Here is a 15,488-nt window from a genome sequence, read left to right as displayed (position 1 = left end):
TTTTCCCAGAGTTTCCTCCAATGGTTGCTATAGGGATTTTCAATAGTATAACTGCGGAGGAAGGTATTTTCTCTTTGTACAGGCATCTCTTCATGTATTCCTCTTGGCATATCTTCAGTATTTTCTTAAACGCTGTCCATAAACTACGAAGACTCAATTTTGGCCATTTCACAACTACCCTTATAGACATTGTCCATACAAACTTTTCAAAATTAGTATGAAGCTAAGATTGTGAACAAACCTCCCTCCGCTCCCTAAGGGTCTACATAGTACATGTACGGGCTCTAAAGTATTCTCTCTGGAGAATACTTATCTAATGTTTAAGTTTCTTTTTAGAATGTCTTACTGGGATTCTCCAGACATTACTAAAAAAATCTCAGAGTTAATTTCTAAGAATTACCCGCACAACATCTTACTCAAATTCAAGCTCATTATTTTGAGAGTTTTTCGAAAAATTTGCATCAGGTTCTGCATACAAAAACTTCAGAAATTCTTTCCGGTTCATACAGGTTTTTTCAAGGATTTTTATAAAGATATCTCCATGATTTTTTTTAGTTTTTCCAATGTTTTCTTTGCTAGAAATTCACACCATTTTTTCACAAAACTTGTGGTATATTTTCCTGAACGACGGGTTCTGACCGATTTCTCCATGAACGCTCTGTATATTGCTATAGCGATTTTACCAAAAAAAAATTGAAGGAATATTGTTGAAAAAAAACATGAAATAGAGTTGTGGCAAACGTCTTCATACTGTAGAAAGCATAGAACATTTAAGTACAAACGTCTTAAAATTCCGCTTCAACAGTGCATCAGAACTTCAGACGCACAAATTTCAAGAAACAACAATGCATTTTATTATTCTGTTCTTGCTCACTTGTAATAAGCTTAGAATAAGAAGATCACAAGCGCTAGTTTTGTTTATGAAGAGATTTGTGCGCTCGAAATCGTGAGTAGGTGTCAAAGTCGACCATTGTGGCGGCCATTTTGGGATTCTAAAAAGTCTGTCCTTAAGATGAGCTGCGTTAATTTACTAATCAACAATTCAGCTACCAAATAGTCCATTCAAGTTGAGGTGCCTTTTTTTTCTTCATACACTATTGTAAACTGTTGAAACTCTATGTTTAATATATACGTAATGAAACTTTACTTTCGCACTCTCGCGGATTTGGCGCGGATTTTTTTCTACGCTTCTCGTAACAACCCTGCTATGGAGCTACCTGTTTTCTGTCTTATTCAGAAGTTCAGAAAATTTGCCGTAAAAATTCAGGCGTAAAACTTCAAAAAATCAGAAATGTTTGTTTGTTTTTTTTTAGTTTTTTTTTTTTGTTGAAAACAAATAGTTATATTTCCACATGAAACTTCGAAACAGGCTGTGCGCGCGAGCGGCTGCGTTTTCAAAACTTTTTTTTCAAGAAAATGGTCACCAAAGCTTGTCTGCTATTAATTTGATCTTGTAATATCTTAACGAGCAATAATTGAGCACTTCTCCATACTAGATTTTGATATTATTTCTGATGTTTTACCTCTTGTCTCAATCAAACCAATATCAGTTTTTGTTCTTCAGTAATTCAATTATTAATAACTGAATGTGTTATTCGTAAGATTTTTTCACCTACTCGGGTCTAATCACTTCAGGTTTTTATTTTTAAACTGAATGCTTACCCAGATACTCTATGATATTCACAAAAAAAATAATAGGGTAATTCGCTAATTGTTTAACACCACCCAAATGTGGAACAGTTTCTGAAAATTTTATTATAAATCTAACTTAAGTAATTTTCGCTCAACGTAAACGTATGATTTAGATGCGTATACATGTGTGTCATGATATTGCTCCAATTAAGTTACAAAATTATACATATTTTACGTCAAAAATATTGACTGCAAATTTTGTACCACTAATGACACGAAAACTGCACAATTCTTAAGATCAATTTTAAGAAATTGATCTTACGAAATAAGCTTTGCTGCCAAATCGACCACAAATATCAAAGTCACACCATAGTTACAAGAACTGGAAGGATGTCCTTAACAGTTCAACATTATTTAAAATCACATTTTCATTGGAATTTCATTTGTAAAAAATATTTTACTTATCACACTATCATTATGCACTTAAGATCCAATTGTTGAACACTGACATAACCTATAATGTTAGCATGACTGCCAATTTTTTTCCACTTTACCTAATCGTGCATGTCATGGGGTTTCAAGGGCGTTCCAGGGATGTTCCAGGGGTGTTGCAGAGGGCTTCAGGGTGGTTCCAGGAGTTTTCAATGGGTTTCAAGGGCGTTCCAGAGGTGTTCCAGAGGGATTCAGAGTGTAAAGGTGGTCCCAGGAGTATTTCAGGGCGTTCCAGAGGAATTTAGGAGCGATCCACGAGTTTGCTAGGGATTTCAGAGTCGTTGCAGGGGTGTTCTACGGGATTGAGTGGGTCCCATAGGTATCCAGGAGTGTTTCAGAGGCTTTCATAGGCGTTCTTTTCTTCAATCGTATTCGCATCTAGTCAAATCTTTTCAGACATTTTTTTACATCTAAGTCATGTTTAAAACGATTTTAGTCCACTAGTGCTCTTTTGAGAGAGAAGCAATTCCCTGTCATTTGAATAAATTGCCAAACACAAATGGCTTACTAGCTACAAAACACGAAAAACCCGGAAAATTCCGCCAGAGTGAAAAATTATTTGATGTCGGGTCAAAGTCGGGACAAATTTTATAAAATGTTCGACCACTGTTGGACCCACATCGGATAACTGTAGGGTCTATGTTGGGTTTGGTAGCCAAAATAAAAACAGGTCAATGATAGGTTGATGTCGGGTTATACGTCATCAATTACGAACAAAGCTTGAACCGTTCAACAATTAGCGAGAATCGTCCAACATTAGGATGAGCTAGCTTAAGGAAGCGTTCAACATTTGGGCAACAGACTTCCCATACAAATGTTCTATTTTTTCTTAGAAAATGGAATTTAAGGGAATTTAAATTCAATGGGAAGTATACGGAATGAGTGGATCTAAACGTTTACTGGATATTTTTCAACTAAAGTGGAATTACGCACGGAAAAATAAACGAAAACAAAAACGCCAGTACTAACCGGTCAACAATTGGCGAATTACCCTATGTAGCATAAAACGAGCTCACTTAATAATGTGCGCCGTTGTCACTGTCGATTCCAGTGCTCAGAGATGAAATGTGTCGGAATCGAATAGAAAATAATTACAAAGCCGAACGCTGGAGAAAACGATAACAAAACAGAAACAAACAGAACAGAACAAAAACTTAGATGGAAATCCAAACGTAGATTTGGAAGTTTTTTTCTACAGTAAATTTGTTTATACATGATTTGATTGACTGTAATGAGTAGAACAAATCACACAAAGAAGACATAAATAACATTCAATAAATAGGTGCACAAAGGTTACAATTTTTTGAAGATTCCTTCAAAGATTCTTCAAGAATTTCCATTTATTGTTGCTCTTGGAATCGTTGGTTGCTCAAGGAAATGCCCAGAAGATGTCTCCGGCAATTTATTCAAAGATTTATTTAACATTTTTTTCTAAGGATTTCATTAGGTATTTCTAAAAAAAAATCAAGAAAATACAATTTCGACAATTATATATGATATTATATGATACTAACAAAAACTTTTACTAACTAAATTTCTCCGAATATTTGACCGAGAATTTCCTTCAGACATCCCTTCAAAGATTCAGCTTGATATTCTTTCAAGGATTCTTCAAAGGGTTCCGTTACAAATTCCAAAGAATCCTCCTGAATGTTTACCGTATATTTGTTCAAGGATTCATCTTGGAAGTTTCCTAAAAAGATTCTTTTAAGCATTTCTTCAGCAACTTCTCAGATGTTTTTTTTTTTTCAGAAATTTTCCATAAAATTTCTCATTCAAAATTTCAACGAGGTTTTCCTTCGGAAATTGGTACCAGGACTTGACTCCAAGAATTACTTCAGGAGTTTCAACCAGAATTTCCCGCAGATCCGTTCAAAGATTTGTCCAAGAACGGCTGCTAATATTTCTTTTGGAATCCCAACAAGGTCCTTTCAAAGGATTTTTTTTTCGAGAACAACAGCAGGTACTCCGGCGGAGGTTATTTCCCAACTCTTTCAAGACAGAAATTTCCATGAGAATTTCTCCCAAGATTTGTCCGAGAATTTCCTTAACGCATTGCTTCAAGAATTCTCCTAGAATTTTTTTCATGGATTCTTTGAAGGACTTTTTCAAAAATACAACGAGAGTTCTTCCAAAGAATCCTGCTAAAAGTTCACGACTATTTGTCCAAATCCAAAGATTCATCTTAAAAGTCTTCGTGGATTCGTGTTTCAATCAAGCTCATGCTCATGTAACGATGTCCTGACATTTCGCACATTTCCCATAAGTAGTTCTGTTAGTAGAGTCTTATATGAGTGCTCTCCAACCCTGTATCCGCCAACAAAATCCAAAGCAATGCGGAAACACAGTGCAGCATTGCGTAGAAGTATGAACTCACCCTGCAAACTGACCTAATCCAAAAAGCAAAAAAAATCAGTTCACGATTTTTATGGTGTTCCAATCATCATTAAAATACTCCTCATATCGAGCACGTCAACAAAAACCTCAAATCAGCCACATTCATAAATTAGCCTAAATGCAGCCACTTTGATTGTGCGGTGTGCCGTCACTTTTTGCCCAAGTTTATACCGAACAACGTCCGACAGCCGGTTAGATAGGTATTAGCAAGGTATAGCAATCATGTACTACCCACGAAAAAAAAAAACGCTCAAAATTCCCCATCAACAACAACAACAATGCGTGGCGGCGTTCGGATCAAACTCAATAAGCGCTAATATGCAGAGCAAAACGTTTTTGCCAGCTTATTTAAGTTTGATAAATCCTTTCTCGATCGAAGCAGGCGAGTAGGTTGGTACCTAACTTCCTCGCCTCCTGCGTCCGGCCTGTCAATCACCTCGGACTGGCTTGCATCGATCAGCAAATAACCGCAAATCGCACAGCCTACTCGACCGATCTATGGTATCTTGAGTTTGAGCGATCAAGAGACACCCAAATCTACTTGATCCGTTTTCGATCAAGCAACCTGTGGCGAAGGAGAAATGGAGGGAGTTTGCATGAATGCATACTCATGTGATATGGCTGCAGATAGCATCATGTTGATTAGTATCGCTTAAATCTGACCACGCGATCGTTCAATCATGTTTTGATAGGTGTACGAACGTCGAGCGAGGGTCCACGATCGCTTCCTACAAATACACGATGCAACCCGATCCGATCGAGATAACATCATCAATCATCGCTGGCCGATGACGATGTAAATTTCGCAACATACAGGGTTTTACCCATAACGCATATGTATCTACCGGAGGTATTCGATGTTACCCGTGTGTTATTTATAGTAGTAGAGTAGCAGATTGCTTCCGTGCAAAATGGAGGCGAGGGACAAGTTTGGGAGTTGATCGATTTCTGGCTAATAGAGATATGAACTTGTTTTGACCAGCGGGTCAGCTTGTTCCAAGTAATAATCGTTTCTCATGAATCTCAACTGATCGTGCCTGAGAACTGTCAATCATGAAGAATGAAGAAATGTGTCTACGATCAGAGCAGGCTTTTGCAACCATGTTTCAAGTAGTTGAGCTTCAAAATTTCGAGAAAACATGCAAAAAATTCAAAAATATGTCGCCAATTTCGTCCAGGATGTATTTTTCAGAGTAAAACTTATAATGTCTTCAAAATAATGTAACAAACTAACTTCAATATCTTTGCCTGTTATTTCCCACAGGATGACGAACCACCCGAAATCTGCGTGGTGGAGGGGGTCTTCTCCCTCCAAACCCTCACCCCCACCCAACCGATGCCGGCCGTCGATGAGTTGGACAGCAAGTTCGCCGAACTGGTCGAGGAACTCGATCTCACCGCACCGAACAAGGCGGCCATGCTGAGCCTTCCGCCTCAGAAGAAATGGCAAATCTACTGTTCCCGCAAGAGCCCCCTGGACGCGACGGACCCCAGTGGAGCCCCACTTCCGGGCGTCAATCTCCCACCCTCCCCGGAGCATTACATCGAACGGCTCAAGGACATGGCCGTCCAGCTAAAGGCGTCCTCTCCGGACGAATCACCCTCGCACGAGTACAGTCCGAAAATCGAATCTCACACCGCCCTGTTCGATGCCCTGAAGACGGCCCTGCGCACCTCGGCGCACAGCTTCGTCATTCGGTTCATCGAGCTGCAGGGTCTGCCGGCACTGCTGGAACTTCTGCAGGCGCTGGACATCCGGGTGGCCAACAGTCCGCTGCACACCAGCCTGATCGGGTGCATCAAGGCACTGATGAACAATTCGGTAAGTTTTTTCGGGGACGGGACAGGAACGAACTTGGGAGTCGTTGAGAGAAGAATGTTGACTTGAGAAACTTGAGAACTTCTGAAGAGCTCACCATGAGATCTTCAATACTTGCTTGCAACACAAATATGAAGTTCGCAAAGTTAGAAATGATCAATAGACAGTTATTTGGTTTTCGGTAATCTACTTACATGTCCAGCCCATTCTAATCTACCGCAACTAGAATCCAAATATGCAGCCAGCTAATATCAATTGCAAAGTCGACAATCATAGCATCTCTCGCTCCCATAGCTTCTAGATTTACTTTCAAGACTCCTTTAACAACTTTAAACACACAACTTCACACAGACCGGCCGCTCGCACGTGCTAGCCCATCCCACCGGTATCGATACGATCGCGCGCTCTCTGGCGGCGGACAACATCAAAACCAAAATTGCCGCCCTGGAAATCCTCGGTGCCGTGTGTCTTGTGCCCGGAGGTCACAAAAAAGTCCTGACGGCCATGTTGAACTACCAGGAGTACGCCGCGGAGCGGGTTCGCTTCCAAGGTATCGTCAACGATCTGGACAAATCGACCGGAGCGTACCGGGACGACGTCAACCTTAAAACGGCCATCATGTCCTTCATCAACGCTGTGCTGAACTACGGACCCGGACAGGAGAATCTCGAGTTCCGATTGCATCTGCGGTACGAGTTTTTGATGCTCGGGATTCAACCGGTAATCGATAAGCTGAGAAAGCACGAGAACGAGACCCTGAATCGGCATTTGGACTTTTTCGAAATGGTCCGGAATGAAGACGAAAAGGAACTGGCGAGGAAGTTCAACCACGAACACGTGGACACCAAGAGCGCAACCGCAATGTTCGACCTCCTGAGGCGGAAGCTGAGTCATTCAACGGCCTATCCGCATCTTGTGAGTCTCCTGCAGCACATGTTACTCCTCCCAAGCACCGGTCCAAACGCCCAACACTGGTTGATCTTCGATCGCGTAGTTCAGCAGATCGTCCTCCAACAGGAAGAACGTCCCTCCAGTGAGATCGACCCTGACAGCCAGGACAAAACCTCCCAATCTTCCCTCAAACTGCAAGATCCGGACATTGCCCCGCTTCAGATCGATGTCCGCAAAATAGTCAAACTCTTAGTCAAAGAAGAGGAACTGGTGGCCGCCCGGACGCGAGCCGAAGACCTCGAACGGGAAAACTCCGAAATCAACGGAAAACTGGCCAAAAAGGAACAGGAACTGGACCTGCGAACCCAGGAAAAGGAAGATCTCGAAACCTCTCTGGCCCGGATGCGTGAACGGTTGGAAAAGGAAAGTGCCAACCTGTCGCAAGCCGTCCAGCGGGCCATGAACGCCGAGATGCGGGCCGAGGATCTCCAGCACCGGTTCGTCAGCGAACAACAGGAACGGATACGTCTGGAACGACTAGTCACCGAGGGAAGCATCCCGGACGACCAGAAGGTCGCTGGACTTCAAGGATGCAACGGTCAAGTATCTCCTCCCCCGCCACCTCCCCCTTGCAAGCTACCACCTCCACCCCCGCCAATGATGGCCGCTCCTCCACCACCTCCCGCTCCCGGAGGTCTACCCAAGATCTCCAACCCTAACACAGCCAATCAACCTGCACCCCCTAAGATGGACGCCCCGAAGAAGAACGTTCCCCAGCCAGCCAATCCCCTCAAGAGCTTCAACTGGTCCAAACTGCCCGACAGCAAACTCCAGGGAACCGTCTGGAGCGAGCTGGACGATACCAAGTGGTACAACAGCATTGAACTCGAGTCCATCGATAAGCTCTTCTCCGCCTACCAGAAAAATGGCGTTGCGGTAAGTCCTCCCACTACTTCAGGAAGTTTCAGTTATTCGTTTAGCTTTTAAGTTACCTCCTAAGTTCCGCATTACTATTTTGAGTTCTTATCATACCTCGTAAACACTGGTCAAACCACCACCAGTATACGTTCCCATTCCAGAACGACGGCTCGATCGAGGATCTTCGCTTGATTGGAAAGAACAAGACGAAAATCCTATCGGTGATCGACGGTCGACGGGCGCAGAACTGCACCATCCTGCTGAGCAAACTCAAGATGAGCGATGAGGAAATTTCCAAGTATGATACGCTTTTGAACATCGTCGACAACGGAAGCGGTACTAATGTTCTAACGTTCTTTTGTAGAGCCATTCTGTCGATGGATTCCAACGAGCAACTGCCGATCGATATGGTCGAACAGCTGCTCAAGTTTACGCCTTCGGCCGAGGAACGAGCCCTGCTGGACGAACATTCCGAAGATATCGATTCGTTGGCCCGTGCCGATCGATTCCTGTACGAAATTTCCAAGTAAGTCTTGAAGACCCAGGTTGTCGATTTCACTTAGTACATACATTAATTCCATTCCGCAGAATACCTCACTACGAACAGCGTTTGCGCAGTCTGCACTACAAGAAACGCTTCCAGGTGACGGTGAGTGATCTTTCGCCACGTATCGCCAGCGTGATGGAGGCATCCCGCGAGGTGGCTCGTTCCCGGCGGTTGCGCAAGCTGCTCGAACTGGTCCTGGCTCTCGGAAACTACATGAACCGCGGTGCCCGTGGCAACGCATCCGGGTTCCGTCTGGCTTCCCTCAATCGACTGGCCGATACCAAGAGCAGTGCCGCCAAGGGCACCACTCTGCTGCACTATTTGGTGCAGATCATCGAAAAGAAGTTCAAGGACATCCTGTTCCTGGAGGAAGATCTGCCGCACGTGAAGGAAGCCTCGAAGGTTTCGCTCGGCGAGATGGACAAGGACATCACCATGCTGAGGGCTGGCCTGACCGAGGTCAACCGGGAGATCGAGTTCCATCGGAGTAGCGGAGTGCCACAGCCGGGCGACCGGTTCCTGCCGGTGATGAGCGAGTTCCACGCGCAGGCCTCGGTGCGATTCACCGAGCTGGAGGATCAGTTCCAGAATATGAAGACGAGGTCTTGTTGAATTGCACAAATAACCTGTGCAGTCAGACTCACTGAAATGTTCGTCTGTTTCAGATTTGATCGAGCGGTGCGGCTGTTCGGCGAGGACGGAGCCGTGGTGCAACCGGACGAGTTCTTCGGCATCTTTGACGGGTTCCTGTCGGCGCTGATGGAAGCCAAACAGGACAACGAGAACTTCCGGCGGCGACAGGAGGAGGAAGAGAAACGGGCAAGACAGGAGGCCGAGGTAAGTCGTTCATATGTGGTGCGCAATGCCGATTCGTAGTATGATAATAGTCAGAATGTGGAGGTTGAAGATCTTGATAGATGTGTTCAGTAATTCGTATAATATGCGAATTCTTGGCTGTAGTAGTGGTATCATGCTTGTCTATAGCAATTTTAGTGTGAAATACCATGTAAATTCACTGACACTCACCGTAAACAGTCCTGGTAGTCTTCGCAAAGTACTGCCATTACACCTTACCTATCTTCGTTCTCCTTAGCGTTTAGCTACACGATGGCAATTGGATGTTGAGACAGCGAAGCAAATTCTCCGAAAATGGTGTCATGTGAGGAATCGCCGGTGAAGACTTATAGACTCGAAACCATTGATAAATCAATCACTTACCGCCGTCCGGAGTCGTGGAACGTAGTATCGTTGACAGACTTCTTGACCACGGTTTCGGTATTCGCTGCTTTTCGCTAACGGTGTTTGCTCATTCGCCGGCTTTATGGCCGCTCTAGTATCCCAAATCATTCGGATCTTGCTTGGTTTTTGGAGGATTTACTATTGCTCCTAGCGACAAATACCATACTTGACGAATTCTGGCGCTAGCTAACTCCTCTTCTGTGACACGATGCGCGTAGCCTTTCGGCTGATAGTCTCCCAGTTGACACTGCAAAGCTTATTGGAGATCCAGGTTCCAATCCATACGCTTCTCTTAGACACTCTAAACGTCGATGGGCCATGTTGTAGTTGTCTGAAAGCTCTAACTTCCGTGCTTATCTGCTTCGGATACTAGAAAAACGATGGACTACAAGATGCCTTCCTTTGTAGTAAAGAAGTCCTTCACGAGATCATGTAGGGTTTGATCTGACGTATGTACATCCGCAGGTACTGATGATCATTGGCCATCACTTGCTGTCCCTCCATAGTTCAGATTGCTCCGGGGTTATTAGCTCTGTCCGTCCTTTTTCCCTCTCTGAAGGTCCTTGCGTAGCTTTCCGGTTCCGACTCGTTGGAGTCTCGGATTGGTGTGGAGTTTTTCTGCCCGACGGTTTCCCCTTAGGTTACGTTGCAGTTGTCCTCCAGCTCCTGGCCGAGGTCTTCCTCCAGCCCTTCGTACCGGTTGCTCGTGCTGATCGAGTGCTCGCGTTCGTCCGCATTATCTCCTTCACTATTTTGTCTCGCCTCTGCCTCTGTGGACACTCCTTGCTTGAGGCACAGTGAGCCTTTTTGCTGTTTGTGCATCTTGTTCTTCACAAGCTCTGGCACTTTTCCGAACTTCTGCATTTTATTGTTTGGTGCCCGTAGAGCTTCGGATAAAGAAGTCTCTGAAGATTTCGAAGGCTCTGGGCATTTGGTTGCCTTCCACGGCGATCTTCAGGTTCGCTGTGTCCGCTAGCTTCCGTTCGATGGTTATTCAGGGTGTCTACTCAATCCTGAACAAAATTCCCTGATTTTTCCAGGTTTTTCCAGGTCAAATTAAAAAAATTCCAGGATCGGAAATACTGTGAATGTTAATAGAACGTTATGCACAGAGAACAGACATCCAAGTCCGGTTCCGAAACTGTGTAAGGAATTTAACGGCCATTTAAAATCGGCAACACAAGTGGCAATAGCGTGGCGCTGCAATCGGTTAATTTCCCATACTAATTGAATTCACCACTTGAAATGTTTCAATTCACCACTGACTGTGGCAATATGGTGTTTGGTGGCGTTAGTGTTGTCATCGTGTATTGGTTTGCAACCTCACTCAAGTAAAGATTCAAATCCTTACACAACTTTCCGAAAGAAATTTGTTCTAGCCTGGATGTCTGTTCTCTGTGCGTTATGTATAGCAATTTCAAATGTTGTCGGAAATGTATACCATAGATCAAAACATTAAAACATCTTTGGATGACAATCTCATTTATTTAATCACATCAATAGTTTTTCAATTCCAGTCACTTTTTCAACATATTTATTTCTTCTTCCAACTTTTGAGCTTCCCTTTGAGCATCCTCCAAGATTTTAGCACGTTTCGCCTGTAGAGCTTTCGCTTCCGCTTCTCGCTGCCTTTTCTCGGTTTTTGCCGCTTGTTCGTCCTTGTTTTCCTTCTTTCGTCGTTGGATGTCCTCAAGGTACAGGGAGTGGGCGTTTCTCGCTCTCAAAATCAAAGATTTCGGTATTTGAACCTTTTCGATGCCACCTTTTTCAGAAATCGCATCGTATATTTGTCGGCGTGCCACAACCGACTCCTCCATCATATTTTCAAAAAGACACTCCGAGTTAATCGAAAAGCCTCGTTCCACTGAGGAGTTACCGTGCGACAAACAGCATACAATCCGAATTATCGTTGAGAGAGCCTCATTTTCGTCTTTCAATAAGCTACTCCAAAACTCATCGACACCGGTTTTCTTTCTGTCATATGAATCGAACGAGCCACTCCTTGAGATCACAGTTTTGTATTGTCTTATGGCCGAGTCTGCCAATACTCCACTCACTTGTCCATGGTTGGTCAAAATGCTTAGCAATTTCTCCATTCGCCTCTTTGCCAGTTCCTTATCCAAGGCGATAGTCTTAGGATCGATGGCCGAACACGCCCTCGTAAGGGAATACGTCAAAGGTGATCGTTTCAGCAATTTGCAGATAATTGTTTTCATAAACGTTCTACATTCATCCCGAAACTGAAGAATGTCCTTCTCTTTGATGTTTCGAATTTTGCTAAGTTCTTTCATGACATCAAAGCCAACAACCACATTTTTAGTGAGAACATGATTCTTGCTGTCGTTGACCGAATCCTCTGTTATCAATGAAAGCTTCTGCAGACTCTCCGGCTTCATAAATCTCTCTGCGAGATTCAACAAGGTACGGGAGAGGTCTGTGTACAAAAAAGGAACCAGGGGTGCGTCGCTTTGATAATCCCGAAGAAACGGTTCGAGCTCACCGGCTACTGACTTAAAGAAAGCCAGTTTAGGCAGCAACAGTGGATCACCCAGGGCATTTGCCACGTCATTGAAAGATTTGGAGGTGGGGGCAATTTTATCTCGTTTTACTCCATCCATGAACTTTCTTATGGAAGGGATGAGTTCCATACCCCGTTGAGCGACTATTGCGTTCTCAAGCCAGCGATGCCCACAAAATTTCAGAGGAAACACTGTGCTGGATGAGTATTGGGTATATAAAGCTCTGCGAGCCGGAACGTCTTTGAACAAATAATGAATACCGCGCAAATAAGACTCGATATCCCATTTTGAAGCACGAGCACCGTCTTTGAAAGCACCATGAACGATGTGCAGACCACAACTACCAAGTTCCAAAAGTTTCGTGGTGTTCTCTTTCAATTCCAAATTCAATTCTCTCAGAAAGGCCCAGTTTACATTTGGGCCGTCCATGGAAACTTGAAGGATCTTATCTAGCGATAGGCCATCAATTCCCTTTTTGAACGCTACCAGCAGGTCAACCGCCCGAGAGCGCCCGAGAAACTCTGACGTTAAGTATCTGGTAACCACCAAATTCTTGGTTCTATCCCAGAACCGTACGTTGATGTCCATCTGCTGCTTCTTGGTGATCTTGTTCAACGACTCGTCAAACCCGATTACAATAAAACTCGCATTCCTTACATCATCCATCAGTTCAGCCTTGAAAAATGGGGCGATGCCAAACATGATGGTGTATCCCAATTTGTCCTTCTTCAGTTGCATCTTTTTAACGATGTTGCTATCTGGAAACATGCGGCTCATAACCAGTACGTCTTTTTCGGATGAACGTAATGATTTATGGCACATCACGGTTTGCATACACCACATTATTTCTGCCTCCGTAACTTCATTCCGAATGGCAAAGGAATTTATCGTCGACTGCCCGAGCGACGAAGAGGAAGCTTGGTGTAGCGACGATGATTGGTTTTCAACATCAAGCTTATGATCTGCCTCGGAATCTTTTACGTCCTTCTTAAGCGTGGTGTAATTCAAGATAGATCCGCCAGATCCGCCGATCGAAGCAATCTTTTCGACGTGTTTCTTCCCTTTCATGTGACTTTTTAGAGCTTGCCGTCCCATATTACTAAGAGAAAACTCTCCTCTGCATAGCGAGCAGTATGCATAAGTGGGTTTCTTTTCAACACGCTTAATCCAGGATTGGAAATCTGAATCAGTAAGCCAAGCATCTTGAAAAGTAGTCGACATGATCTAAAACGAAACAAAAACATGATTCAGTAACAGAAACAATCGCGATAAAATATGATATTGCCTACCACTTTTGGTTTTGATACTACGAGCCGGGGTTTGTGTGCAGTAAAAAAGAACGTTCACCGGGGCTACATTTCACAGGACAAACACGCACTATTTATAACACCAAGAAAGAAAATTATCCGCTCTTCGCACCGGCAAAAAAAATTTGAATCGTAAAGTAATGGCTGCCCGCCTGTTGTTTGTTGCTGGTGTGAAAAGTCAAACCAGAGCGTTCACGGACAGAGGTGTGCTAAAATCAGGAAATGTTGTTGTATTAGTGACCATGCTAAACTAATGTGTACACTAATACTAAAAGATTTACAAAGCACGTGCGCATTTTGCCACTGGCATTTTCCACCCGTGTTGCGTGCTAGTTTCGCCTACGCTTGTAAAGGCGACCCACTTTATCAGTAGAAAATATATGAAACGCAAGCGCCGCCTATGATACAGTAGCAAAAGTTTTGCTATTCTTTAACGATGTTACTGTTTCTATCATCAGCGAGCATCTCTACTGCAACTCTAGTATTTTTTTACCGAGAGTCAAAAATTCCCTGATTCCGCGTAAAATTCCCTGATAATTCCAGGTTTTTTCCAGGTTGCATGAAATTCCCTGATAATTCCAGGTTTTCCAGGTTTTTCCAGGTAGTAGACACCCTGTTATTCGTTTTAACCTCTCGCTCGAATCTCGAGACTCTGACCCCTGGCTCTGCTTCGGTGTTGCTCTGGAACTCCTGGGATGAAACAGATGGTTTCTTTCAGCCAGCTTGATTTGAAAAGCTTGAGGTTGAATTTCCACTAGGTCCACCGGTTTCTTGTCCAGCTCGATTCTGAAACGGAAGTTTCTAATGTTGTTGATTTCTTTCACGGTTTTGAAACCGGCCTCATACAGCACTGGACCGAGGTTAGTTGGGTGGTTCGGAATGTCGAGTTGATAGTCGATGGGTTCCACAAAAGCAACGCCTGCTGACAGGATGGCCGGTTCGGTGATGGGGACCATCGGGATGTTCTGTGTCGTTTTTGGTAGGTTTGTTCTTCGGATGATACTGGGGTTTTCTGCAATCGCTTGACTGGAGCTCTTTGGATCTGCCATGGCTTGTTTTTCCAATGCTGTTTGGGAACATGTACTCCGTCCTCCCTTTATGTTAGGTACTTATATACTATTTTTTTTTTCTTAATATTAAAGACACAAGGCTATCACTATTTTTATATTACCGCTATTTTTTTCTTTTCTCTTTCTTCCATTTGATCTTAAAACCAACACTATTTTGATTTGTTTAATTGTTTTCTCAATTGTTTTTACTTTGAACACTAATTCCACTGTGTTTTACGACTTAGCTATTTGTGCTTCTGGCGAGGATTCAGGCACCACTGCAGTTTTCTTCACCTCAAAAGCGGATTGAGGTTATGTATTATGGTTTTCTTCCTCCGTCTCGATTTTTTTTTTATTTCCAGGGCGACACGTGCTAATCCCCACGAAGTCCGATTAGCCAAACGTTCCGCAACACTTTTCCACTAGGTTTGGTCACTTTTGGTTCAAAGAGATCGAAAAACGTAATAAATTTCTTCCGCTTGTACGAACAAAACTCCGTATCTGCGCAACGTTTTTTGCACATTTATGACTTGTGTTGCCGTGTCCAACCCCTTAATAATGTTCCATAACTGTCTTGGGGACCTGCCGTCGTCTACTATATCAGGTAATTCGTTGCAATATGCCCCTTTTGCTTTCCGCATGAGCCTTTTCAGTGCTGCCCGTGCTTTTTGCAGCTCG

General features: G+C 43.6%; 1 protein-coding gene across 4 annotated transcripts in view; it reads left to right on the top strand.

Annotated features, from left to right (window-relative positions):
- The window catches only part of LOC109418423 (disheveled-associated activator of morphogenesis 1), a 333,193-nt gene that overhangs the window by 309,721 nt on the left and 7,984 nt on the right, over positions 1-15,488 (top strand). For 2 of the 4 annotated variants that reach the window (XM_062859632.1, XM_062859631.1), the window contains exons 4-9: positions 5,786-6,343; positions 6,692-8,167; positions 8,293-8,447; positions 8,514-8,675; positions 8,738-9,298; positions 9,362-9,533. In XM_062859632.1, coding sequence (XP_062715616.1) covers positions 5,786-6,343; positions 6,692-8,167; positions 8,293-8,447; positions 8,514-8,675; positions 8,738-9,298; positions 9,362-9,533 — 3,084 coding nt within the window. Of the gene's footprint in view, positions 1-5,564; positions 5,715-5,785; positions 6,344-6,691; positions 8,168-8,292; positions 8,448-8,513; positions 8,676-8,737; positions 9,299-9,361; positions 9,534-15,488 lie in introns of those variants that run through there. The other 2 variants (XM_062859634.1, XM_062859633.1) reach the window with 2 other exon arrangements.

Source organism: Aedes albopictus, chromosome 3, assembly GCF_035046485.1.
Source record: "Aedes albopictus strain Foshan chromosome 3, AalbF5, whole genome shotgun sequence".
Lineage (NCBI taxonomy): Eukaryota > Metazoa > Arthropoda > Insecta > Diptera > Culicidae > Aedes > Aedes albopictus.
Note: the sequence above shows the minus strand (reverse complement) of the source record. Positions and strands in the feature narration are given on the sequence as shown.